General features: G+C 43.1%; 2 protein-coding genes across 5 annotated transcripts in view; one reads left to right on the top strand and one right to left on the bottom strand.

The window, feature by feature from the left end:
- UBE2L3 (ubiquitin conjugating enzyme E2 L3) overlaps positions 1-5,745 on the top strand; it is a 16,646-nt gene extending 10,901 nt beyond the window's left edge. Inside the window, exons 3-4 of the mRNA XM_066978867.1 lie at positions 1,350-1,536; positions 4,929-5,745. Coding sequence (XP_066834968.1) covers positions 1,350-1,536; positions 4,929-5,083 — 342 coding nt within the window. The 3' untranslated portion in view covers positions 5,084-5,745. The remainder of the gene's footprint in view (positions 1-1,349; positions 1,537-4,928) is intronic.
- On the bottom strand, positions 5,386-26,198 carry YDJC (YdjC chitooligosaccharide deacetylase homolog). Of its 4 annotated transcripts, none has more exons than XM_066978863.1 (6): positions 25,001-26,198; positions 23,530-23,702; positions 14,128-14,287; positions 13,341-13,440; positions 12,431-12,608; positions 5,386-10,308 (listed from the first exon to the last, which is right to left on the bottom strand). In XM_066978863.1, exons 2-6 carry the CDS (start codon positions 23,685-23,687, stop codon positions 9,945-9,947), a joined length of 960 nt encoding a protein of 319 aa, XP_066834964.1. In that variant the 5' UTR covers positions 23,688-23,702; positions 25,001-26,198; the 3' UTR covers positions 5,386-9,944. The 4 variants fall into 4 exon arrangements, with proteins under 4 accessions (XP_066834964.1, XP_066834962.1, XP_047919992.1 ...); XM_066978861.1 differs by lacking the exon at positions 25,001-26,198 and adding an exon at positions 24,107-24,333; XM_048064035.2 differs by lacking the exon at positions 25,001-26,198 and adding an exon at positions 24,107-24,331 and having other exon boundaries at positions 5,386-10,275.

The raw sequence follows: 26,198 nt of genomic DNA, 5'->3' as shown, positions 1-26,198 counted from the left end.
CTGTTCTGACTGAAAGAGAGTCAAGCAGAAAAGGGATATTTTTAAGCCAGGTCAGTTCCCGTATCAGTTCATTGAACGTCCTCACAAATTCTAGCGTGTGATGGAGGTAAGAACAAGTGAGCAGTGTGGGGAGAGGGCATTAAATGCTGAAGTTGTCATCATGACCAGAAAGTTACTTGTTAAACTTACCAGGCTTTTATGATTGCTTGGATAAAAAGTGATTTTAAGGCACTTTACTTACCTCTAACCTTGACTCAAAAAGTTGTGCTTTATTTCTTAGAAAGGCACAACCAGATTTCCCCTTCTAGATGAAACTAAAATTAAACATTATCTGTTGAGTAATACTTTAATAAAATGCTCCTTACCCCCAAATTTTGGTAAAGCTTTTTTTTAACTTGTGGGTGGGTTTGATTGAAGGAAATGATCTGATGGGTCGTGAAGGATGTGTGTGATTATACTTAACACAAACTGGAAACATTCAATCTTCAACTGTTTTTCTTCAAGTATCTGGAAAAGCTTCATGACAGTTTCTGTTTTCATTGCAGAAGGGCATTTTCATCAGCTTGAAATGTAGCAATAGCTTATTCTTCTTCTGCCTTTCTTCTGCAGTTAGTATTTGAAACAATATCAATAGTCTAACAGGTTTTCTAAATGAGATTCTAGGCATTGTTTTTTTCTGTTAAAGCAGGAAGATCTACTTTGCCTACTTCACATTTCTTTCATCGTACTCCTTCAAAAATGATCTGATAACAGTGGGTGCTAAAACTGCATACAAATTCAGAATGTTCTCATCAGCAGACGCAGTGAATATCTATCTTTAGTACAAATGAATGCTCAGCAGATTTTTATGTAGTCAGCACAAAAAGGTTCTCAGAATGTATAGGGAAATCTGACAAATCAAACTGCTTTGCTATTCGAACCACCATGTTGTGAGACACACAAAATAACTAGGTTCAGAGAAACCAATTTCCTTGCCAGGTTTCCTGTTTGTATCTCAGAAAGGGTTTACAAGGTTTTTTGAAATACAAAGGTGTAGGAATAAAAGTTCTTATTAGATAGATCTCTGATCATGGAATAAATGGTATTGGGTGCTTTCCTGCTAGTAGAAATGTCAGCCTGCTTCAGAACAGTGATAATTCTCCTTTTCCAGAATAGAAAGATAGAGATCGTATTGCCTCTTTCTTACCAAATTGGTTCTGATGTTTCCTGACACATGGACGTGTCAGTGTGTTTGGGGAAAAAAAGTGCTTTAAAAAGAGGTCATTTGATAGATTGAAGCCTGGAGCTTGCTTTTTCTTAAATTTTGTTAGAATATGCTACATTCTTGATATTTTGTTATCTTGTTGCAGGACAATCCTCCATATGACAAAGGAGCCTTCAGAATCGAAATCAACTTTCCAGCAGAATATCCATTCAAACCTCCTAAGATTACATTTAAAACAAAGATCTATCACCCTAACATCGATGAAAAGGGTCAGGTTTGTCTGCCAGTAATTAGTGCTGAAAACTGGAAGCCAGCAACCAAAACTGACCAAGGTAGGAGTCTATGGGGGAAAAAAAAGTACATCAAGAGTCTTTGCATTGTGTGTTTGAAGCTAGTAGCATTTCACCTTGTCAGGCGGTCACTGCTTTCCTGATGTATCTGTTTCCATAAGCTTTGCATCATGAATCACATGTAGTGAGCACAGTGTGCAACTCTTTTGGAATCTCATTTTGTTATTAGAACATAAGGTAATGACACTGACTTGTGACATTTCCACCTCCAGGAAACCGCAAAACTCGTAATGACTGAAGAGTTTATTAAGGTGGTAGCTCATGGAATATTAAAAAAAAAAAAAAAAAAAAAAAGAAAAAGGCATTTCTGTTGGCAGTATGGAGAGAATGGTGAGGGTAATACTTTGTGTTTAGTTTTAAACAGTGACTTTATAATCTAAGTGTGTTGTTTGCCTTGTTTGGTTAAGCAAAAACAGAATTATAACACAAATTAACTCTTAGCTCTTAAAAGATCACTGCTGTGAGGCTTAGTGTGTAGTGTCTTTGGATAAGAATTTAACTATTTTAAGGAAAACGTTTCATCAGGTTCTTGGCCAGACTGAGAGTATGATATGAATAGGCTTTGTCTGTTGTTGTTCCTGTTGGGGTGAGAATTTCATTTTTTCTGGCAGGGAAAGATAAATTTGATATTAAGTGATCACTACTGTACACTTAAAAAAAAAAAAAAGGGGGGGGGGCAAGCATTCTTGCAATAACTGCATGTTTTAACAAGTTGAATGCAAATCAGTAGCAGTTTAATCCAGTGCAAGAACTTCAATGGCACTGATCTGTCTTGGTCTGCAGGAAAAAGTATTTCCATCTTCTAGACTCTTTAGGATTATTTTCATGTGAACCTTGTTCCTGATAGTAAACAATGCTCTAGTTAAGATTTCTGTATATTTTTCTATGCTAATAAAACTACTTAGTTTGCACCATCTCACCCCACTGACAAAATTGTGTGTATATATATATATTTCTTTTGGAAAAGAATGAGCAGTTGAATGCTGGGGGGAAGTGGGGACAGAAGCAAAAAGAACTTGTTAAATAGATAGTGAAGATCTTGCAATTTATTCTGGATTTTTCCTAGTCTATGAAGGACAAAGATCCTTTGGAGAAATGAAATTGAAGTAATGTGTAGAAGGTTTCTGTGAACAACTTAGTAGTTGTCTTAACTAGGGAAGGCTAGTAAGTTGAAGAAAAGGAACCACCTCCACCTGGCTGTAAGTGCGAGTTGGCATCCGTTGGAACGATTGAGGAAATCATTTGCATGTGGGAAATAGTGTTTCCTGAAGAAGTAGTAAAATCCTCTTTTTCTGAGAAAAGTGATAAAGTACATTAAAACTAGAATTTGGAACAATCTTGGGTACCAAAATATTTCGAATTTCTCATTCTGCTGTTTTATGGTCTTTCGTGCTTTTTTTTCCTCTTAAAGAAGTCATTTTAGTGTCAATGTCTGATGTTGTTAATTCATCTTTGTATGAGGCTGCAACAGTATCATTACAGCCCTGCTTTTAAGCGTCTATTCCTTTTTCTGTAGGACTCTTCTGCACTGAAAAATAAACTTCAGTTCCTTTTTCAGGAAATAAGGCAACATTGCTAGTATGGTGTCAGAATAATTGGTTTTGATAAGTCAAGTGTCAGAGAATAGAGAAATGAGGTTTATCATAGATCATTAACTCATCTTTCATACAATGTTTACATTACAGTTGAACTTTATTAATTTTGCTTAATGCTAAGAGACTACTGTGACTTTATGGTTTTAAAATGCTGTGACTGTTGAGGCAATTACTGGTTTTAGGAATTTAGAGAATTAGGAAAAATGCTATTTTTTTCTGGTTTGTGTGTTAACTTTCTGTAAAGTGTTACTGGATTATTACAGTGTTTTAGCATGTTTTACTGAGTGAAAAGGGTTACATACAGTATTGATCCTAGTTTCATAAGTAAATAGTAGTAATGAGTTTTCAGAAGTACAGGACAGGCAAGTTGCTGTGAAGTAAGCTAGTACCAATTCTGCATTCCTTAGATAGTTTGTTACAGTTTAAACTCTGATTTATGGTAAGAAATGTTCCTGCTTGGCAATATATTGACAGCCTTACTTCTTGGGAGTTTGAGTTTGTTTTGAGAGGTGTGTCCCTCCTTTGTGTCAGGTAAGGGTAGAAAAGAGTACGAGTGTGAGGAGATTTGTGCTCTGAAAGAAGCTGCTCTAGCATCTACCAGAGTGATCAGTACTGTAAACTTATATTGCCAAACCAGGGAGAATGCAGTTAAACTGGTAGGTAGCAGTTTCAGAACAAACAATAGCCCCTGACTCTGCACACAATGTGTAGTTCTGTTGTGGAGCTCCCTGCCACTGGATGTTGTGGCTCTCAGTATTTGACGTGAGTTCAGAAGGAGGAGGCTGGCTGTAGTGTGTAATGCATGCAGTTAACAGGTGTGGTACCCTTGCTTTAAAATATCTTGGTACTGCTTGGTGTTGCTCTGTATAGCCCAAACTTACTTCAAGTGGAATGTTGTTGTTGTCATACAGAGAAACGCATTTTCTGTGTCCTGTCTGTAGGCTTGCCCTGTTATGCACCTACCTCTCAGTGGATGGATATCAGATCTCAGGATTGTTGTAACCTATTTAGCTTTAAATGGTCATGAGAACATATATGAGGAAAATGAAACTCACATACAACTGACATTTATTGCTATATTTTGTAAATGTGAAGTATGATTTAGTTATTGTCAGAATGACTTCCTTTGACAGTGATGGTGAATGCTGATGAAATGGCTGTGAACAGTAAGGTAAAAAGCATCTTATGGTTCTTAACCATTTGTTTTCCACAGTATATCTCTACTAGGAGATATATTTGGCAGTTTAGAATAATGACAAGACTTGCCTGCTGTTTGTAGGGGAAGTAAGAGTTGTAGAAAGATATAAAGCTGAAAACATGGTTTCCTGAAGCAGGCCCAATTACAATTGAATGGTGTAATTCATTGTGACAGGTGTCAGGAAAAAATGCTTCACAATGGAAGTTTTGGAGGTCTCTTCATCCAGTCCATTTTAGATGAGCTTGTCTGTGAAACTCAGTTTCCTTCTTAGCTGTATGAGAAGTATTTCATGGATAGGATGCTAATTACATGGGAAATAATTTGCAATGCATTTTGATCTATACTGAAGTAGTTGATTTTGCTTACAGATACGATTTTCTGATACTCACTGTCAACGAACTCAATCTTGGCATACTGCTATAGCTCGTTCATGCAGTACTTTGCTCTGCTCTTGAAAAGACTCTAGACTTGTAGGGGTATATGTAAATTCAGTTATTTTCTTATTGGGGAATTTTGCTTACGTTTTGATACTAAAAACGAACCATCTTAGTATCTGACAATATTTATACTTCTTTTGACAGTAATCCAGTCCCTCATAGCACTGGTGAATGATCCACAGCCCGAGCATCCCCTTCGGGCTGACCTAGCTGAAGAATACTCTAAGGACCGTAAAAAATTCTGTAAGAACGCTGAAGAGTTTACAAAGAAATATGGTGAAAAGCGACCAGTGGACTAAAATCTGACACAGTTGATGTCAGCAACGTATGATAGAAGATCGGAGCAGTGCATTTGAGACACCCCGTAAAGCAGGACTCTATGGAAAATTGACAAGTGCCACCTTTCGGTGTTAACTTGTGGCTGTTACTAACTTTCTACAGTTTTCTTAATCAAAAGTGGGCTAGGTAACCTGTAAAGAAAGGATTAAAAATTTAAGATGTTCTAGTTCTGCTTTCTTTGTTTAAAAATCACTGCTTCAATATACTTTAAAGTATGCTGTTTTCTTTTTCTTGTCAGAATTTATCAAAAATATCTTAGACTTATATTCTGCCCTTAAATTGAAAAGGTTGTGGCTGTCATTTCTTTTTTTTCCTTGCAGTTCCCACTATCCTGAGTTCATTTAATTCTTCATTGAATTTTCTCTCCTTCCCCAAACCGATGTCTCAGAAAAAATATCCCAGTTCTGGCAGAAAATGATTGAGTGTTTGGCAGTTTTGTTTACTTTTCTCTTTGAACATTGCACTGTGCTTTTTGGGACTTGCTGCAAGTTCCCTTTAACTTCAGTTTGTAACATAATAAACAAAAAAACAAACCCCACAGATACAATCAGAAATAATGTCCAGGTCTTATGTAAATCTGGCTGGTGTTACCACAAAATGTTTATTAAACGGGGAAACCCAAGTTTTTGTGTGCGTGATTGAATTAAAATATGGCTTATGTCCTGCTTTTGGAAAACTTTGGAAAAAAAAATCCATAGCAAACAAGTAGTGGAATGTGATTACAAACTCCTTTCACTTCTTTATGCCTATGCATAGCGGCTAGGAAAACATGCACAGAACATTGCTACCAGTTTCAGAAACTGAGGACCAAGAGGTACCGAAGTAATAAACTGTTCTTGAGTAAAAAGTCAGTATTTTAGAAAAAAAAATTGAATTCAAATACTAAATCTGTCAGCACTGCTAGTTATCTGAGTATGTTTTCTCATCAGAATGCATATGGAACATCTGTGCTTTAGGGGATGGCACTCATGTCACTTCCCTGCCCAGTTGCTGTACAGTTCTTAAAATAGTATGAGAATAGGATTAAGCAATAAACTGTAATAGAGTACACTTCACTACTGCTGTTCCTGTGTTTTAAAAATACATGTTAGATGGTTTAATGAGTACTTCAAGTATTGTTCTATCACTAACTTAATCAGGCAGAGCTCTTTTCCCTTTGCTCCAGGGCACACCCATGCTGAAGGATGCCCTTTCTGCTCAAAACCGAGCATCCTCTACTCTCTATTGCTTTTCTTCTGCCTGCCTGTCCTAAATCTAAAGTGTGATCATAGCTCCATGGTCAAACTGCCATACAGTCAAACTGCCTTCTCTTCCCCACCTGTGGAATTTGGGTATGTTAATGAGCAAACACATTTCCAGAAATCCATAGGTATCTGGGAGTACATATCATGTTGATGTGCACGAAGTTGAACTAGAAAATCCCTCACACCCAGATGGTTGTTTTTACTCCTAAATTCAGTTTTAATACAGCCTCTGCAACCTTTCAGAACTAGTGTGTCAAGCGGTAGGTCTCCTTTTTGGTTTTTAATGTATTGTATATTTGCTACTTCTTCATTCACTCTTCTCATCCAGCTTTTATTTCAGACTTAGTGTAAACAATGACAGCCCAGTACCTCACCTCTGTTGAAAGTAAATTTTTTTTATAAGTTAGGGAGCTAAGAAATTTTATGTTTAAGTGTTCTTAGACAGATTCTTTGGCAGGTAAATAAAGTTAAACCACATTCACCTTATTTACGGAAACTTGCATTTCGTAAGTGTTTTCAGGCTTGTGAGAGCACTGTCTATTACCAAATTTTCACATCTTTGTGTCTTCATTTGCAGAAAGTTGGTACTGATTTTGTTTCATTCACGCTCACTCGGATTCATAATAAAATAATGCCAAATTATCTGTCAAACTGAAGTGTGTGTAACTTCTGCATCAGATGAGTCACTGTACCTTTTGATCATGTCTGCTGGCATGGAAACTTTCCATGCTTTAAATTTGCATTATTTTTTTTTATTATTTAAAACAACTGTGGCACTAGTTTACTGCCATCGTTACTACTAAACAATATACTTTCTGGTTGTAAGCCTCTCAGGTTAAAGACTGCATTTCTTTGAATCAGTGTGACTTGGATGCCATTGAAAGGGAACTGGAAGGGCTGTGTAATTCAAGGAGCTGCAGCTGATTCATACAGGCCTATAGCAGTGCTATACACCGGCTACTCGAATTCATCTGTAAAGATCATGTAGAAGACAGGTGTTGCTATCAGTTCTCATTGTGTGTTCTTCATAGCTCAATTTCTAAACTATGAGGTGTGTAACATAAATAATGGCTTTTGTCTCTAGGTGGCCCTCGGAAAGAAAGATGAGACATCAAATACTGTACTGTATGGTTGAAGTTGGGGGGGTAGGGGAGAAGTCAAATCCTTTGTTAACTCAGGAAATCAAGCTCTTGTGCTCTTTGGTTCCCTAAGCCATGCTGAATTCTAAACATGCAGTTTAAAATCCAAAATAAAAACAACATACTGGTGAAACTACACCCAGGAGCACTGGTATAGGCTTTCTGCAATTCCATACTGCTACCCTAATAAAAATTGCTCTCAAAGGTGGTGTGGCATGGTTTTGTTTTCAGACTTCTTAAGTATTTTGATCCAGCATCATTCATATGTAGTGGTCTGAATGCATTTTTAATTTGAACTTGTTGTTTTAAATTAAAGCTTTCATAGAACTGCTGAGAAAACTTCACCCTGTGCATTTTATGCAATCGAAAGGTTTCTTATTTAGAAGTCCTTTAGTAGTTTTTTATTCATTTTCCCATTTAACACTCATTTGAATTTAAAAGAATATCTGTTTCAATGCTGTTCACTTAAAAATACTGTATTTATAGAATGTTTTTCTTAACAGTACAGAACCAACTCATGTTAAGACTGCTGTCATCATGTTAATTTCCATGTTGAGCTAGCAGAAAATGCACAGAAGTCAACATGTTGTAACCTATTGATTGTGATCAGAGCAAATTGATCAATTAGGATATGGTGCAATCTAAAAGTTAAAAATAAGGTTAAAAATTATACATCAAAATATGGTCCTGTTATATTAAAAGCTGAGAACTATTAGCTAAACTGTGTTGGTGTCAGGCATATTCCTGTACACGAGTAAGATACCATCAGTCACTAGATGGCACTCACATGTCTAACCGCGTCTGGCTCTTAAGTCACCTTCTACAGGTTTACCATCTCTTTTTTTTTTTTCGGCTTCGGTTGTCAACACAACATAAACTTTACCCTCAAACACCAATGGGACAAGCTTCAGAAGTTGTCATTCCACGTGATAGCTACTACTGTAACCTGAAACTGTTTTGTATAGCACTTGCACAGTGTGGCAGATGTTTAAAAAAAAAAATTTGTCAAATTAACTCTGTGATAGTAATCTCGAAAATAGCCTGAAAAAATATTTATAAAATGTCCTTGGTGATGTTTTTTTGTATTTGTACAGAACAAAAACTCCCTTAGATGTCCAAAATGAAAGGTGAACTTGTTCCCATTAATGATATAAAAGGATGTTCTTTTGGCATTCTGCATGTGATCACAGAGTGGATACGTGTTTTTTAGCTAAAAGTAAAAACGAAAGTCTCTTGAAGCATTACAATAGAAAAAGGCCTGAGTTTATTCTTCATTTAAAAGAATGATGGTCATATTGAAATTTTTAATATTTTAAAAACAGTTAAAAGTAATGCTAAGTAGAGTGCTTTTGTGCAGAAAATTAGTGTAAACAATATTTTTTCCCCACATGAAAGTTACGAGCAAGTGACAGGGCCACAGTTAAACACAGGATTACTAGGGCTTGTTGGAGTTCAAATGCTTTCGTGATTGGACTAAAAATGAACAAAGGTACAAGGACTTTGTCCCCTTGAAAACTTGCTGCTAGCTGGTGGACAGCCATCCCATGCATTTTTCATGGCAGGCAGTGGGCAGCGCAGTAACGGGTGCTGGTGAGCTCCTACATGCAGCAGCTACTGAAATAGCAGCTGGGTCAACAGTTGCTGTTCCTGCAAAGTCATCCAAAAAAAAAAAAAGTATGAAAGGGCTGTCACTGATAGTTACTCTCCTGTGATGGCTCAATGCTGAGGCAACAAAAATAGAAAGCCTTAGTGGTGCTCGCTGAGGAATGCCATGGAGCATGGCTGCACTCACCATCAGGCTAAAACCACGATCCGGCTGCTCTGACCGGGGAAGTGCTCCGAAGTAACGTGCTCTTGGCACCAATGGGCAGGCACGAGCAGCAGGTGAGGGTCCGTGCAGCAAGACTGTGTGTTAAGAAAATGAAATGTTGCAGGTTTCTAGTCCCCCTGTAGCCAGCCTACAACGATGGGTTGTTCCAAAGCATTTGCTACCCAGCATGTGGGTTTGGTTTTTGTTTTGGCAAATAAGTCTAGAAATGAAAAATGTTGCTGAAACAGAAACAATCGTGCCTGTCAGGGTGCTAGCAAGCTCGCTGGTCTCACAGCGAAGCGTCTTCGTGCCGTTTACCATCACGTTGGCCAGAATTGACCTCTGGTAGGTTGACCTGACCTTTGCTGCCACGCCGGTGCCACGGAATGGTGTGCGCGTGGGCTACACTGAGAAGAGCTGTAACGTTCAAAGCAGATGCTGTGACCTAAAAACTGGGCTGTGGGGTACTGCCTGTCACTGCTCACAGGGTGTTGCACCTTCCATGAAAGGCCTAACACCATTCCCAGGCCATCCCCAGCTCCTGTCAGGGAGGTAGCACAAACAACAGTGGGCTGGCTTCTGCGCATCCTCAAAGTACAAACATAGGACTGTGTGTATGCTTGCTTCCTTAAAGATCTTTGAATGAACAAAGCTGAATGTTCCTGGTTTTGTAATGGCTCTGCAGCTCTGGCTTAATTAATGTCTGGAGTTCGTGCAGGCGCTCCCAGGACTGTGAGAAATCGTCTGGTCCTTCACCACAGCCGCCGATGGGTGGGATGCTCGGGTACCCTGGATGCACCATCAGTTCAATCGTTACGGTCCTGCTCTGTGGTGTCGGGTGTACGGGCGAGGGCACCTTGGATGTGAACTCCACAATGGCAGCGTCGATGGCACTCCAGATGGTGCTCACGGACATGTTCTTGCCCATGGTACTCAAGCCTATGTAAATGTCTGGCCACCTGCAGCCAGAGGTGGGAACACAGATATTAACGCTAACAAGGCAGTCAGACAAGAGCGTGTCATGTCCAGTGGACTAGGAATCACAGTTTCTTTCTTTATCAAAATCAAGACACTATTTAGCGTAGCAAGTTCTGCAGCCTGGCAGAAAGTCACAGCAGAGCCCCAATACCAGCGTTTCTGTTATTACTCTGGTAACGTATACTGCATCACAGCACTGGCCTTGTTTGGCGTCTGAGCACTTACAGGTGCACAGCATTGGCACAAAAGGGAAGAATGGAGCTAAACTGAGAAATGCCACTCGATTAAAATACCTATTTATAGGCCAATTAAAACCTGAATAATAACTATCTCCAGATAATAGTAACCTTCAGCTATGTGGGGAAAAAAAGTTACTGAAATAAAATAGAAACCTTCTTGATTAACAAATCATTCTCCTCATATGTATCAAAGAGCCGCAAGAACTCAAAGGACAAGATGAAGCACCAGGCAAAATGTTGCTACTGCTTAAGACCATACACAGCTAAGAGGACACCAGCTAAAAGCTGCTTCTTATATAGCTTCAGCACAAGTCTTTGTTCAAGTCTGGCTGCAAACTGCAGTTCTAGTTTGGTGCATAAAAGCCCAGGAAGGATGTGCAAGTGTATCTGAGGGCAGAATGAGAAGGCTTTTGAAAGAAACAAGCTAGATGCTCTACCCATGTGGTCAAGGATGAGCCCAGCTGAAGCCCTCATCTGAGCTGAGTTTGCAGCACTTGGGGAAAAAAATAGTTAACATTTTTTTAACTGTAATCTGATCAAACTTGCACAAAAGAGAGCCTTGTTACGCAGTAAGCACAGTCTTGCCCGCTACAGTGTCATAAAGTGTACTCAGAGGGCTCAGTGCAGTATCTCTTTGCACAGATGCAGAAATTGAATTGCAGCTTGTTTTCCTGTGACTTCTGCTGACCACCTTCTCCGCATTTTCCCGGGATTTTTCACATTACATGTTTCTTTTGTAGCAGTCCATTCCTCCTCACTCTCCCTGGTACCTGGAGAAAAGGAGGAGCCTGGCCCACTGCAGTGTTTCCAGGCAGGAGGCAGCTGCAGGTGCCCACTTATTGGGGCGGTGCCACAGTGGGTATAAAGGCACAGCTCCCATAGCAGCCCTTTCTCTGGGTTCCCTCCTGAGGGCCAGTAGGGTGTGTGCTGCAGCAGGGGCTTCTTGGAGGTCCTGTGATATGGCCCCCAGAGGGCATAGGGAGCACTGGAGCACGCAGGATTTCTGCCCAGCTCCCCTGTGTTATTCCTGGTGCAAAGCTGCACTAAAAGGTAGGTTAATCTCTCTTGATTTCCCACTCTGAGTTACTCTACCCTTCTCCTCCTCAGAAATGAGCTGTTTTAGGAGAGTCTGTGTGCTCTGCCTGGAAAGAGCACAGTGAAATGCTGGTGTGCTGTTGGTGTTGAGAACAACTGATACCCTAAACAAATTGTGTAAAAGCCAAGAAAATAACTTTTTCAATAGACTGAGAAAGTAATTAAATGTGCCACAAAGAACAGGTGACTGCAAGGATCTCAGCTAAAGAACTTTTCATCTGTAAAACACTGGTTTAAGTTTTTAAAAGAAGTATGTTACTGGTGGAAGGGCTGAGCTCTTGAGGTGTGGTGTCTGAGATGCAGGACACTGAAAAGACTGCTTAAAGCAGTGATTGCTTTCTGTGGTGCTGCGTGCTCTCTGACCTTGTCTCCCCATAACTACAGGTACTTGTTTTTAATTAGTCTATTTCCTGCTACTTAAAACCCTTTCTCCACTATTCCAAGGAGATGAGAAGTTATCTTTTGAAACCTTCCCCATGACTTTACTTTCAAAGTTTCAGTGTTGAAGTAGCACTTCAGCCTCCTAATGTCCCAGAAGCCAGACTAATCTACTCGATTAGAAAGGCTGAGAAGCAAACCCTGAAAAGAACAATCCCTTTCAGGTGAGAGGTGAGTTATCCCTGTTCAAACAAAACTGCATGCTACCCTTAGTGTCTCCAGTGCTGTCGTACTGCTGCTGAAGCCCCTTGGAAACCCCATATTGGAGAGAGAAAGATCTTGTTCCATCCCTGAAAAGATCCTATCAGAAACTGACAAGATTTTAAAGCTTTACCACAAAAAGGATGAGTAAAGCCTGCCTTACCTTATTCCATGACTTGTAAACACATCCACTGTGTTAAGAGAATCTTCTTCTACTCCCAGATAAAAGTCCATCAGGGATGGTGTGATCCAGTCACAGTTATGAAGGCCTGGCTCTATTGGGACACGTGTGTATTTGATCCCATATTCTTCTAACACCTCTGCAAATACATTCCTGACCTCTGTAAGTAAAAACAGAGGTACTTTAGTCAGGAATCAAAAATTCAACACATATCCCCTGCAACCTGTTAGCCCAGAGACATATTTTCCTTTCTGCATTTAAAAAAAAATATATATCCCATTTGGTTTCTCTTCTGCTGAAATGGTTTTGTTCATCTTGATGGGAGTCCCCTTTTAAACTGGAAATATCTGGAAACATTACTCCCTCAACACCTGCTACAGGTGCCTTGTCTTCCCCTCAGCACTAAGCATTTAGTCCAGCAACTTCTCTGAAGTTAGCCTAGTTGTAGAGTTGCACCTGAGGCATCTGCACAGCTGGGAAGAAGTTCTTCACCAAGCCTCTGCACAGGTGTATCTGTTGAAAGAGTAAATTACCAAGAGCTGTGTTGATGTGGGGAAATACTGATTTTTGCTGTTTTCTGTCTCTACCACGTTGACCTTAGTTGAAAAATGGATACATATACTTGCCCACCTATGGAAAGCATGTTGAGACCTGCAAAGATTGGTGTGGAAATGCAACTGATAGGATGGAGATCTTGAAGCACTTGAAAGAGCTACCAGCTTCAATCTCAGTGACTAACTCGACCCAGGTGAGAACGCTCAAACTGCAATTGTAGGGCCTCTTCAAGGTCTTATAAGGCTTATTGCCCAGGAAGCCATGGCAAGTGGAGTCATCTCTCAGCTGACTGTCTCTCACCTGCTTGGTGCTCAGAAGAAAAGGAGTGCCTCCTTACCTGGGAGGACATGAACGTGCTGGTGCCCATCCATATGAGGAGGTAGGTGGCCTGTCAGCTCATGGAACAGCTCCACCTGGGCCTTTAGCTCCTGCTTCACCTGTACAGGAGAGAAGGGTTAAAGAAAGACCTGTCAGTAGGCTGAGGTCGGAAGAGTGCATGGTGCCTCCTGGAGATATTGCTGGCCTGTACGTGGGACAACATGCTGAGAGGTACAGGTCTCTATCGCTCTGGGTGAGTGGATGGTGCTGATGCAGGGATTAAAAAAAAAAAAAAAAAAAAAAAAAACCTATATTTGAATACCCCTTTTCCTTTAAAGTGGAAGGCTGCTTTAATCCCATAAGCACTTTTGATCATCTGAACACATTTATCCTTGTTCATGGGGCAAAACCAGCCACTCCCCTAGAGAACAAAAGCCTCTGACAAGGTGATGCAAGGCCTACTTAGCACTTCTCTGGCATTTTCCCTTTATTGGTTTTCTAGGTTCTTAGTAAGTATCTGTTCCAATGTCTCTTCTGCCCCATCGGACAAGTAGTTAACAGCACATTAGCATGCGTGTCACTGAAGCAGGGAGGAATGGATTCTCAAAGGTTGCACAGGCTTTGGCAAAATTAGGTATAGGACACAGAAAGGCAGCTCCAGATGCCAAAATACAACCCAGATTCATCTGTAAGCGTACTCCCAGCTGGGACCTGCAAACGACCTTCAACTGTTGCATTCTGGGGTAAGTGCAGGTCAAGTTTTATTAGTAAAGTAAGTTGCATGGTTGTATGTGGCTTTCTCCTACCTCTGACATATTCAGGAGACCTTTTGATAGGGCTGTTCTGAATCCCATCTTCCCATGGAAAAATCCATCTTCATTGAGCAGAGAAGAGTTTGTCTTGAGCACCTCACATACAGGGGAGCCCTCGGAGAGGTTGGCATGCAGTCCTATTGGGATGTTGTATCTGTAACAGGATTGAAACATCCGTTAAGCTTTGCGCCTCTACCTTCCTTACTGGGTCCAAAGAGTGAGATTTCAGTGAAAGAGCTACTCAGATCTAAACAGTGTTGTGCTCACTAGAGTACGTCTTTGGACCTCCGCTCTTCTAGAAAGGAAAGCAGAACACTCTAGACCAGAGCAGAATATTACTAGATAACAATCCTGTCCAGCTTCTGGGACTCCCCCAGTTCTGTTCTCACCCTAGTTCATGTGGAGAGCAGCCACAAGGCACTTCAGACTAAATTTTGTAACTACACTAAAAGCTATAACTGTATGGTACTGAACTCATTAGTGACTGACAGAAATCTGGACCTTGCAACTCTGTTCTAAAGCATTTCATTAGCCCAGGTATTTCCTTGAGCTCACACTTTTGAAGATGCTGCATTTCTGAGACATTAGAGCTTTACTTGACGACCTCTAAAGCTGCCTTTAAGCAGAACCCAGGTATATATCAACAGTGCCAAAGGCAGCAGTTATGGCAACAGCACGGGCTACAAGTGTAAATACTGCCTGAGTTTAAGGGTAACCTGGTCCAAGAGGCTGCAGCTGAAATTGACAGCAGTGGCTAGGCTTCTGTCTACTCCTGCAGATGATCGAGCTAGGCTGTACAAAGTAACATCTCTCTAGCACAGAGGAAGAGTTACGTAGGAGGTTAGCGGTGTAAATGTAGGGCCTTGTTAAGGATTCACAAGGGTCCAAGTGAGTTGCATTCTGCAAATTAAAACAAAGACTACTAGTGTATCTGCAGAGCTCCTGTCAGCCACAAGGCTTTGCACAGTGCTGGTGTTTCCTTCTGTGTGCTGTGGCTTCCCCTAAAATGAGAACAGGACCTGGGAGTGCTCTGCCTTGTGCGAGTCTCACTGCCACTCCTGAAATCCTCTCAGGGTGGCCAAAAAGATGCTTTGAAACTTCTCCCAAGACACCCTCTAGCTGAAGTGCTGTGCCCCTTCTGTGCTGTCCAGCCTGAGCTGTGGTGCCAAGTTAACTTCAAGGCAACAGTCTATGGTTTAAATCCTTCCTGGAACTTCTGCATGGAGCTGCTAAGACAGGACATGGTCTGTCCCTGTTGTAGTGCTTGTACTACAAGGAGGGAAGCAAAAGCAACACCCATTTAGGAAAACTCAAGTTCTTTGGTCAGCCAACTTCCCTTCTATCCCTGCTGTCTTGAGAGAGAGAGAGGGTGGTTTCAGATGAAGCTGAAACAGATACACTTCAGAGAATACTCAAGTTTGGACAAGAAGTTTTAATGAGAAAATTTCTTATCCAGTCTAGGAGCTAATTTTCCCTTGTGTTGATATAAGTGTTGATATAAGTTTCTCCACACACAAAGAGGCATTCATGGAAGAGGGACCTTTCTGGTTCAGGGTTTTAAGACTCATCAGACTGTGGCAGACTACATCAAGTCTGTGGCCCAAAGGATATGTATCTGCAAAACAGAACAGTTCCAACAGGAGATGTGGATCATCACAAACTCCTTCCTAAGATATAAATGACAAACAAGGCAGGAATTTTAACACCCGGCTTACAAATAACTGACCTTCCCCCAGAGCTATTCCAAGTCAGATATCTCTTTCATCTCAATGTGGAAATGCCTGTTGAAGTGTTATGGGACAGGAAAGCTGTCCTGTCCAGCTCTAACTCCAAGTTCTGTATTATCATAAATTGGTTCCTGTTTAGACATGAGCTCCCAGGGTCCTCTGAGGAGCTCTGCAGTAATTCCAAATGCCTACGGGTGGACAGATCTCTGGATGCAGTGTTTGCTTCCAGTCCTGTTCTCGAAACAGATTTCTCTGGAGTGGTAATGGAAACAGGATGGCTGAAGGGTGCTAAACTTTGGAGTACTTTCATGGAAACACTCCATGGTGTTCTGGTTGCATAAGGGAAATGTGAAAACCTACAGAGGTGCCCCTGGGATGGATGGACTACCATGAACTTTCTCCAAGACAAGGCAAAGGGCTGGTGGAAAACCAAATCTCCCCCTTCTGTCTGCTGCCCTGAAGCTGGTTAGTGAAGTACCAAGTTACAGGGGGCAGAAGGATTGTGGATGGATTAGACCATGTCAGAATCATTTAGCTCCTTCAGGTTTTAAGGCTTTAGTCCTTGCAGGACTGGAATTCTTTCTTCCTGGCTCCTCCGTGTCTTGTGCTCCAGGTGGATGGTGTAATCTGTTGCTAGGTACTGCTCCTCCTCACAGATTTAAGTGTTACGTTGTACGGACAGCTCTGTGAAACAAAATGAGTCCATGCCTCTGCAGTCCACTGTGTGATGAGGGAGTTTGAATGTCTGCTTAATGGAGCAAAACAGCTTGTGGAGGAAAAGGTCCTCAGACTCCTCTGATTTGGTGATTTCTCTGCAGCAGGACCTGGTAGTATAATTGACCATCTGGTTTTCACACCAGGGGCCTGAGCACATGCAAGGAGTTAGAGTGGTTGTGTCCAAGTTATTACTGGAAGATGCTGTCACTGGGAGCGGGGGCCATTAAGCATTCTGCTGAGAAGCTCACAGGCAGCCGATGGCAGGGCAGGAGGCAGCTACAGTGCAGAAGAGGAGCTGTGGCAGAGGGCATCCCTTCCCTCCTGTCACCTGATGTGTACCTTGCATGAGCCCAAAGGCAGATGGGGAGCTTGTTCTTCTAGAAACCCACTGCAGATTCGTTACCGTGTCTCTGGGAAGCTCTGACTACGTCAGCTGATAGCACTACTTGCATCACAGCCACTGCTATCGACAAGAAAAGGACTTATGTGTTACCGTGAATCAGCAGATGGAGGACTTCTCTTGTTGAGCACTTGTCTTCTCATGTGTTGCAGGAGGGCCAGAAATGAACAGCTGGGCTTCCCAGGGCTGTCTCCCAGGGGCATCAAATGAACTACCTCCAATTGTGCAATGCCTCAAATGCTGTGAGTGAAGCTATCTCCAGGAAAAGGCAAGCCCCTCTGACAGGTGTGGGACACCGAGGAGCCAAGCACTGCACTGCATAACATTAGAGCCGCTCCTCTGCCTGAGCTGAAACAAGCCCCAGAGCTGGGGAATGTGCAGAATGTGGAAGTGCAGAGAGCTGGCCTTGTTCTCGCTGTAAGGAGAGCCTCTCTCGGTAACTTTAGAGCGTGTTTCAGAGCTTTGGCTAACACCAGCTGAGTATCTTAATAGTTTTCTCCTGGAGTTAGTCCTGGCTGGTCTGACAGACTGTCCACATTGAGGCATCTAAAGAGGAACTGTTAGCATTTAATAGCTCTGGGATAAAGGCACTGAAACCAAAACTCGAAACACTGCACACGAGAAACTTCTTTGGGAGTATTCATCTGTGGGAGATGTACAGAAGCAAGCAAGCCAGGAGAGCTCTAAGGATGTGAGAAGGTGGACAACGCGGTGGGCACACTGCTGCTAGCTAGCATTTCCCTGTAGCTAAGTAAGTGCATGTCCTCTGGATGCAATGAGCCAGGTGCTGCTCCTAATCAGTACCAAATGCCCTGCAGCTGAGTGCTCCTAACTGTCTGACACTGCACAAGTATCTGAAGCCCTAAGTAAAAGGATGAAAACATGAGCAAAACTTCAAGCATCATGGTAACCGCTGGGCTGTGCCTCAGGAAACTAGGCTCCAGTAATGCTCTGTCCTGACCAGAGGCTTGGCCTTTTAGACCTATTCTGCAGGCTCTCTTCTACTCTTACAAACACTGGACCAACTCTTTCAAGTGCCTCTCAGCAGTGAAATGTAGCTTCTGCAACCAAAGAGCAATGCCAAGGCATGTGGCATTGGAAGAAAGTCATGGTGAAAAGTTAGAAGAACACCCTGGAAGTGCCCCATTTTCAGCAGTGGGCAGGTAATTGTTTCCTCGACACAAACGTACTTGATAGTTGCCCAGATCTTTTCAAAGGCAGTAACTGAAATATTGAAGCAGAGACAAGAGCTCAAGCTGCTCGGCTTCTGATGCCATACTGGGACCAGAGCTCAGCTGTTGGCTTGTCCTCATACCTGAATGTCTGCCTCAGACTTCCCTTATAGATGGGACAGGATGAGCACTGCTGCTCGTTACCAGCCGAATGTAACTGCTCGACCCAAGATCCAATTCAAAACAATTGGCACCAAGTTTCAAGCACCAGTTTCTGCAATAAAAGAGCTGCAGTTAACAGCTACTACTGCCAACACAAAATGAAGCTGAGGCAACTGCTTGGTCTCTCTTAACTCGTGTTGGTGGTTGTTTTAAGCAGCAATGACCCTTCCACAATCTTTTTGGAGGGGTGCATTTCTAGGTGTTTGCACTCCCACTGCCCTGGAGAATGCACAGATGTTAAGTGAATTTAGCACAAGGGTTTAATTCCATCCTGATGAACCCAAAGGACAATGTTTACAAATGCATGTTCATGCTTCTACAGCATCAGGAGTGTTGGACTGGGGTCTGTGACCTCGCTGAGAGGAGTTTCAAGCCAGTAGCTTCTGCAGCCACTAAGGCTAGTCCATTAGTGAGCTGTTTCCATTGAGAAAAATTTGGTAGTCAAAACAAGTCCAGCTCTGCATCCCCTGTAGAGGGGGGGAAAGAAAGGAGATACCCTTGCAACAAATGCTCCAAGAGGCAACAAGGAATTAAGTCTGGAAAGATTTCTCAGTCAACACACTCAGCCCAGCTATCAAATAGAGGAAATACAATCGGCTAAACTGCTTCCTTTTCAAGTAGTTGCTTGTTTTGCCACACGAGTGCTCTGAACAAATGGCTCTGCTGAGGCAATGGGCTTTTGTGCAATTGCAATCCCTGCTCATTCATACCCTTAGCAGTAAAGGGTCCCCAGAGACTGTGTCACTGTACTGAGGCACGCCTTATAATGCTGCCAGCATTGCTGCACGTTTCTGAGCTTGGTGGATGACTACAGTGCCCTGGCTCCTGCCTGGCCACAGAGTGGACTCTGTGCAGTCCCTGTGTTTCTGTGAGCAGCTGCAATAGCTGTGGAAATGGTGTGATTTCCCCAGGCCCAGACCTTGACAATTGTTTCACTCAAGGCTGCATACTCTGGGATAAGCATGGCACTTACTCTTTTCCTTGATGGGTAAATAGATCCCACCTTCAACATCCTGGTTGTATCCTTATCTGTTACTGGCTCATCGGCTTTCAGCCCAAGTGTGATGCAATTAAGAGCCCCATGTAAATATCTTTATCCAGACATCCTGCTTCAGTAAATGTCCAAGTGTCTGAATCCAGTCAAAGCAAGGCTGTGCTCCGTGCAAAGAAGGGCACATCTTAGTTTCTTCAGGTGGGTATTTGCATACTTTTTTCCCCCACTTTCACTCTATAGCAAAATGTGTTTTATCTAACTGTATCTCGTCTTGCTCCATTACTGCTAAGGATTTATTCTTGGTGGGAGAAGCACTCCAAAGTCTCTGTAGTATTAAGAACCAATACTATAACAGTGTTTAGAACTGACTTTCTTTTCAGTTACATCTTTGTATCGGCTTTAGGTTTAATGTCCATAACCTTACATCAGCAAAAGTGCTGTTGCCAGTGGAGTTAATTTGATCTGGGTCTCTAGTTTAAGGTCTCAGCATGCTAACCCTAATCCAAACACAGTTCGGCTGTCTGCTGTGTGATTAACAGTCAGATATAAGGATGATGAGAAAGCATGAGAGACTTCTAGATTAGTCAGATGCCAACTGGGAGGGTCAGAATTAAGTCACAATTTACACACACATTTTGCAATTAGTGTTGATGGGAAAGGAAGTGAAAACATAGACAGCAATTAAATGTGGTTTTGTTAGATTCTTCTGTTAAATGTACCCAGATGTTGTAGGGGCTTCAGCTTTTGTGTAGTTGATGTTCAGCATTTAACAGAAAGGAAAAAAAAAGAAGACTGAGGTTGTGTTCTAAAATATGCCACTCTTTATCAAGTGTTTTGGATATAATCACCTAGAAAATGGGAAAAGAGGCCTAACAGTCACAGCTGAGCTGAGTGATAAAAAAGGGGGAAAAGTAAGGCAGCAAACACTCATAGGTCTCTGTGTTCCTGCCATCTCCATATTTGTTTCTAAAGAAAAATGAAGAGATCTGTTCAGTTCACAAAACTCTTCCGATCTCTGGGAAAGGTTCTAGAAGCACCAAGAAGACCGTCAGACTTCAAGGTGGGGCTTGATAAATACACAATTACGATTACCTTTTTGGATAACCAGGATATCATGTTGCCTTATGCCTCATAAAGAGAAAACTTTTGAGTCACTGGAAAAAAGATAAATCAACAATAGAAATCTGTTCTCCCTTCTGCTGCTCTGGTTACGCGCTGCTCTAGCAATTGCTGTCAATAGGTTTGTCATCTGATGATGAATCAGGCCTCTGCTGAAACTACTCTTTTGCCTGAAGTGAGTGGGCCCTTTCTTTTGGCCCAGTTGTGAAAGTGAATGTGAAAACCCCCAAATCCAGAGCCTGAATGTGATGGAAGGTATATTATTTACTGCTTGGTTCTGCTGCTTTGCAATTAGTTTGTGTTAGAGCTGGTACAAACAGCTGCTGGCTACAGTTACATTTCTGCCAACTCTTCTAATGAAAGCACAGGACAACAGATGGTATACCCAGAAGCCTACAGAGTTAGTGTGAAAATGAAGGGAAGAATGAAATTCCAGAAGAGCTGTGTTTCTGAAGGATGGTGAGTCCTAACATTGCAGGACAGCATAAGGTGCTTAAGAGTGACTAGCCTCCAAGAAAAGCTTTTTTGTTACTAATTAGCTTTGCATGCATGCAATTAACTGCAGACCAGGTGAGGAGAGCTCAAGACCTTCAGTGACAAGCAACCAGGACATAGTTAACCAAGAAGCACACAGATGATCTCCACAAGTCGCAGAAACACCAGCAGTCTGGCACCATGAGCGCACAAGATCAAATCCCACAACAGTGGAATACACCCCAAGAAAGCAGAAGCTGCTTGCTTCAAGCCTTTTTTCAACTGGTGATAGATCCAGCCTCCCAGTTTACGCCACTGTGTAGTTGCAGGCTGAAAGCTCTCCTGTGGAGCTGAGCATGTATGTATATGTGTGTGTGTGCATGGTACTTGCTTAGCAGGGTGTCTGTAGGGGAAGGCAAACATGGGGGGGAAAAACAGGGCAGATTTTCATCCCATAAAACATAAAATGCTGCAAAGCGTCATCATTCACAGTGGGATAGGAGACAACATCAAGCAGGGGGAAGAGGCAATACAGTGACAAGGCAGTAAAGCAACAGCGATACTTTCCCACTCCTGTTTGCCTTTCATCATAGCACCACAAGGTGAGGATTCAATGACATTTTTAGGAAGTCCAACCTATTAGACATCCGTGTCTACAAAACTTTGCGCAAATCTTTGCGTTATGGGAACATATATATCTTAGGGGTGACACGAGTTTTACATGTTCAGATGCCAATTTAGTACATGTATATTAGCAGCACCTGAATTGAGGTTTTGCATTAGACAAATCCTTTGTCCTACACCTGCAAATATTTCTCCAGTGCGTGGGTAGGACTGAATACAGCTGCGGTGAGTTACTCACAAATGAGGAATTGTAGAATGTGGGTTGCTGATAGTCAGTGCTAACAGATGTTCCCAAAGTCACCCAGATTATATTCTCAGAAATAGATTTTAATCCATTTTGTTCACACATACAATTCAAAACCACCCCTAAAAAAGGAAAATTGCAGCAGCAGGTTGAGCAGCTTCTGCTGTCACCAACCCTCCAACCTGGCTTTTCATACCCTTATCAGCTGTCAGCACAAGTGTCATGACCTGGATTCAAAGATGCTTTTTAAACCTCTAACTGTACAGCCTACTTTCTGGCTATGGAAATGAGGCCAGGTGGATTCTATATTTAAAAGCCTGCTAAAGACCACAGCTAAAATAGCAGACAACATTACCACAGCTTTTGGGCTTAAAGGGTTTCATGGTGCCTGCAAGTCTGAGAGAAGTGCTGCCTTCACCTCCTCATTTCACATTTAATTTGTTTTACTAACAGGATTTTAGACACCTCAGCAGTGTTGTGCCTACCCTGCTGCCTTTCCCCTTATCAACCCAGGAGTGGTTCCCTCTCAATGTTTGTGTCATTTCTAGCCTTTTTAACAGAAGACCAATTTGCCACTAACACCGCACCCTGACTTTCCTGCACTACATCTTCACTATTCATTTTCACCAGGGAAGCTGCAGGCAATTTCTCAGTACCTCTAAAAGTACAATTAAATCAGGGAGAAGTGTTCCAGGAGAACAAGGACAGCATGACTCCCATGAAACCGTCCCTTGCTGGAGCCATATATGTAAAGCATAAGGTCTCAGTTTATCTAGTCCCATTACAGTTTGTTTCCTCACTTTTTTCAGCCCTACTCTTCTTTTTTTTCAGAATGTGCTCCAGCTTCAAAGTGCCCCCCCTCTTCCCGGAACAATAGTATTAGCTGGGTTTTACCTTCTAAATAGAAGTAATGCTTCCTGTTAAAGGATTTGCTGGGCTAGTCCATGAGAACGATGCATGCCATTTGATTTGCTACGGAGCAAACCATGCCAGAAACCTCTGAAAAGTTCGTGAAGGAGCAAAAGTGGTAGGTACAAGACAGGTATGAGGTATCATCTCTCTTTATGCTTGAAGGTTTTTTGCTTGTTTGTTTTACAAATGGATTTATCAAGTCTAGAATAAATAGAAATGTTGATGTGTTTTTTAAAAAGTTTTTTTGGTTGAAAAAGTTGAGTTTTCCACTGCCCAGCTTTTTAGTTGAGCCTTTGCAGAACAACACTGCTTCCGGATTCCAAAAATAATCTGGCTAACTCTGTGTTCAGCCTGGCTGAAATTAATCAAATTAGATTAGGTTTAAAGATTTGTGCTTTTATGCCTCAATAGTTTTAGGGGTAGCAGTTTAGTCTGGCAGGATAGTGTGGACTTTCATTCTGACGGTACATCTTTTAGAAGCGTGGGAAAAGAAAATTCAACAACCCAAACTGTACCAGTCAAATTGTGTAACTGGCCTTCCATCACCATAACAAAATGGGCAGTGTAGTAGCTAACACCAGAGGAAAAGCCACTTTGGGTATGACTTGTAGGTTGGTGGTTTTGGTATGAAGAGTCTTACTAAAGATGCCTGTAATCCAGTTTTCTTATACCAATCCAGGTTATGGTACAGTGTTTACACTAGGGCTACAATATACTACAGTTCACAGGCTCAGCTTTCCTTGGATAGCCTGAGGAGGCTGTCCACAAAGGAGCTAAAGAAAGTAGCTTACCTCCTTGCCAGCTTGGCTGCATCTGCTGCAGCACTTCCGTTGACTAGCAGAGACACGTTAGATACCGCTCCAGCCAGGAAACAGTCCACAATGCCTTGGTTTCTCCGAGGACAATAGCCAAAGTCATCTCCGGTTACTATGAGCTTCACCTGAAACATCCTTAGAGGTCATCCCTAGCAAAAACGGAAAGGAGGCAAAATCAGCTCAGCCAGCAGATCACGGGCAAGCAGGAAAAGACGCTCGGCGGGGGCAGCCCCCGTCGTGACTCAGCTCGTGGCTAACTCCTCCTGCTTCACCTCCGCCTGCCCGGCGGCTGGAGCTGCGTGCGGCCGTACCTGTGCGCCTGGCTGCCTGAATGCACCGAGGGTGCGCCAGGGGCCAAATTCCTTTCCCTCCCGGCGCACCCCGGCCTGCAGGGCCCGGAGTAACAGGGCACGAGGGCAGAGCTCCCGGGGCGCTGCATCGCCGGTCCCCGGCGGCCCCGGGGGGGCAAGAGGCGAGGCGCGGCCCCGGGCTCCGGCCCTGCAGGGGGCAGGGGGTCCCGGCCGCCCCCCTGGCGGTGCGGGGCGGTGCGTACCTCCTCTCCTGCCCGCTCCCGTGCCCAGGGCCGTCGCCAGGTGCGGGTCCCGGTCGCCTCCGCCGTCCCGGGGGGCCGCTGGCTCCGGCGGCGGAGCTCGGCCCGCGCCGCCCCGCCGCGCATCCCCTCGCACACCCCCGGTACCGCCGGGCAGCCCCAGCGGGGAGCTAGCCGGTAGCACCGGGTCCCCCCTCAGCCGGCCGGGTCCCCTCAGCCGGCAGCACCGCCCCACCGGCGGCCCCTGGCGGCCGCGGCCTGCAGCGCGGCCTGGGCCCGGTGAGGCGAGGCGAGGCTGGCCTGGCCCTGCCCTGCCCTGCCCTGCCCCGCCCCGCCCGCGCGCGGGGACCCGGCCGCGCTGCTGCAGGCTCCTGAGAGAAAAATGAGGCCTGCGGCTGCGGGAGGCCTGAGAGATTGGCTCCGTTACACCCCCTGGCTCCTTCAGGAATTAGTCTTGATCTGCCAGAGTGAAAGCGAAAGCGCTGAGTACCTTAGAAATTTTGTGGGGGAGATGCCAACCTGCGGGTTTGCCTGTGGAAGGAGAACTTTAAGTTCCACCAAAGCAGAAACACGCCCCTTCTCGGTCTGTAATGTTAGCCCCACATACCTGGCCACTCCTACTGTCACAGGAAAAATAACAAACTGATGCTTGGGCAGGGAGAGAATGATGGTTCAGAAAGCGCTGGAAATGGAATGATAGTTCAGAAAGCTTACACTTCCCCAGCATGTAAATGAACACTGACTAGAGGAAAACTCAGTGAGAGCTGGAGACAGCCTCTGCCCCCTTAGTGACCCTTTTCTCATCAAAAAATTATATGGAATTAAATTAAAACCAAACCAAACAAAAACATGCTAAAATGCATTAGAGAACTTGCTAAATCGTCATTCTGGCTATACCTATGAGTATTTCCATGATTTCACATTGTATGCTTCTGTTACAGATGAGTTTTTGATGCTCGGTAGGGGTTTCCAGTGCCCTTGGCATTTCAGAGCGGATATTTGTGCAACTGCTGCTTGCTTCCTCTTCTGGGACGTGAACCTCACATTCCCTCAAGGCTTCATTTACTGATGAAGGCTATTACTATAACGGATTAAGTCAGCATGTCTCTGAAGTAATGTCATGAATGAAAAACAAGTACATCCTGCCTTTGCCAATGCAAACCCTTGGGTTTTGGTTTGCCTCTTTCTAGTACTGTCAATGCTGCTTGCCTCTGCACAGGTGAGAGATGCTACATAAGAATCTTAGACAAAGCTTGGCTTCCCAGCCTTCTTAATCTTAGTGTGTGTTTAATGCTATTAACAGTAACATCCTTCTTAAATATTGCATGCAATCCCTGGAGGCTTTTATTTTCTGATTTTATTCCTGTTTATCCAGCTCTCCTTCCTGTGACTGGATGCAAACACAGCAAGCAAATCTTGCCACAGTGCCACATCCCCCTCAGCCCCCAGCACCATGTTTTCTCTGCAGAATGCACACCCTTGCAGGCTGCCAAAATAGCCTTTGCATCCTACTCTCTGTGTAGTCTGGAGGAAAGCCTCTTACAAAATCAACCTGGAGCTGAAAGGCAAGGCAGGCTTTCTCTGGCTACTCTCTCCTCTTCATTAAAGTCACAAATTAGAATATTGGCCAGCATTTCTGGTGGAACTGCATAAGCCAAAGCATGTACAAAGCCCAAGCTGCATCTTCCAGCTTACTCAAATAAATAAATAAATAAATAAATAGCCCAACCGTATCTTAGTCACAGAAGCCAGCAAGAGCTTTCTCCATCCTCAAGTCATGAAGCTTCACTGGTTTTCAGCTTGCATTTCTTTCCTGAACTTCCAGTTATTCAGTAGCAGATTTAGAGGTTTCCTGTAAGCATTTCCTAAAAGCAAATGCTTCCAATAAACTGTCTGTTGACACAGAAAATGTATGTTGCTTTTCTTGTTCCCTCAGCTGCAGCGAGTTAGTTCATTTGGGATTACAATGGTAGCACAGTCGGACTTCATTTGTCTTTTCCTTGAGCAAGAAATTTTGTTGAAAGTGTGAATTGTAAAAGACAAGGTGTTTGAATGAGATGAAGTAAAATCCACTTTTTAAATGAAAGAACATTAA

Source organism: Anser cygnoides, chromosome 17 (assembly GCF_040182565.1).
Source record: "Anser cygnoides isolate HZ-2024a breed goose chromosome 17, Taihu_goose_T2T_genome, whole genome shotgun sequence".
Classification (NCBI taxonomy): Eukaryota; Metazoa; Chordata; class Aves; order Anseriformes; family Anatidae; genus Anser; species Anser cygnoides.
Note: the sequence above shows the minus strand (reverse complement) of the source record. Positions and strands in the feature narration are given on the sequence as shown.

Coding starts and splice junctions, on each gene's coding strand:
- YDJC (XM_066978863.1), bottom strand. CDS start 23,687: ATGTTTCAGGTGAAGCTCATAGTAACCGGAGATGACTTTGGCTATTGT. Junction 13,441..14,127: donor GTCTCCTGAATATGTCAGAG/GTAGGAGAAAGC, acceptor TCTCCTGTACAG/GTGAAGCAGGAGCTAAAGGC. Junction 10,309..12,430: donor TTTACAAGTCATGGAATAAG/GTAAGGCAGGCT, acceptor CTGCCTTGTTAG/CGTTAATATCTGTGTTCCCA.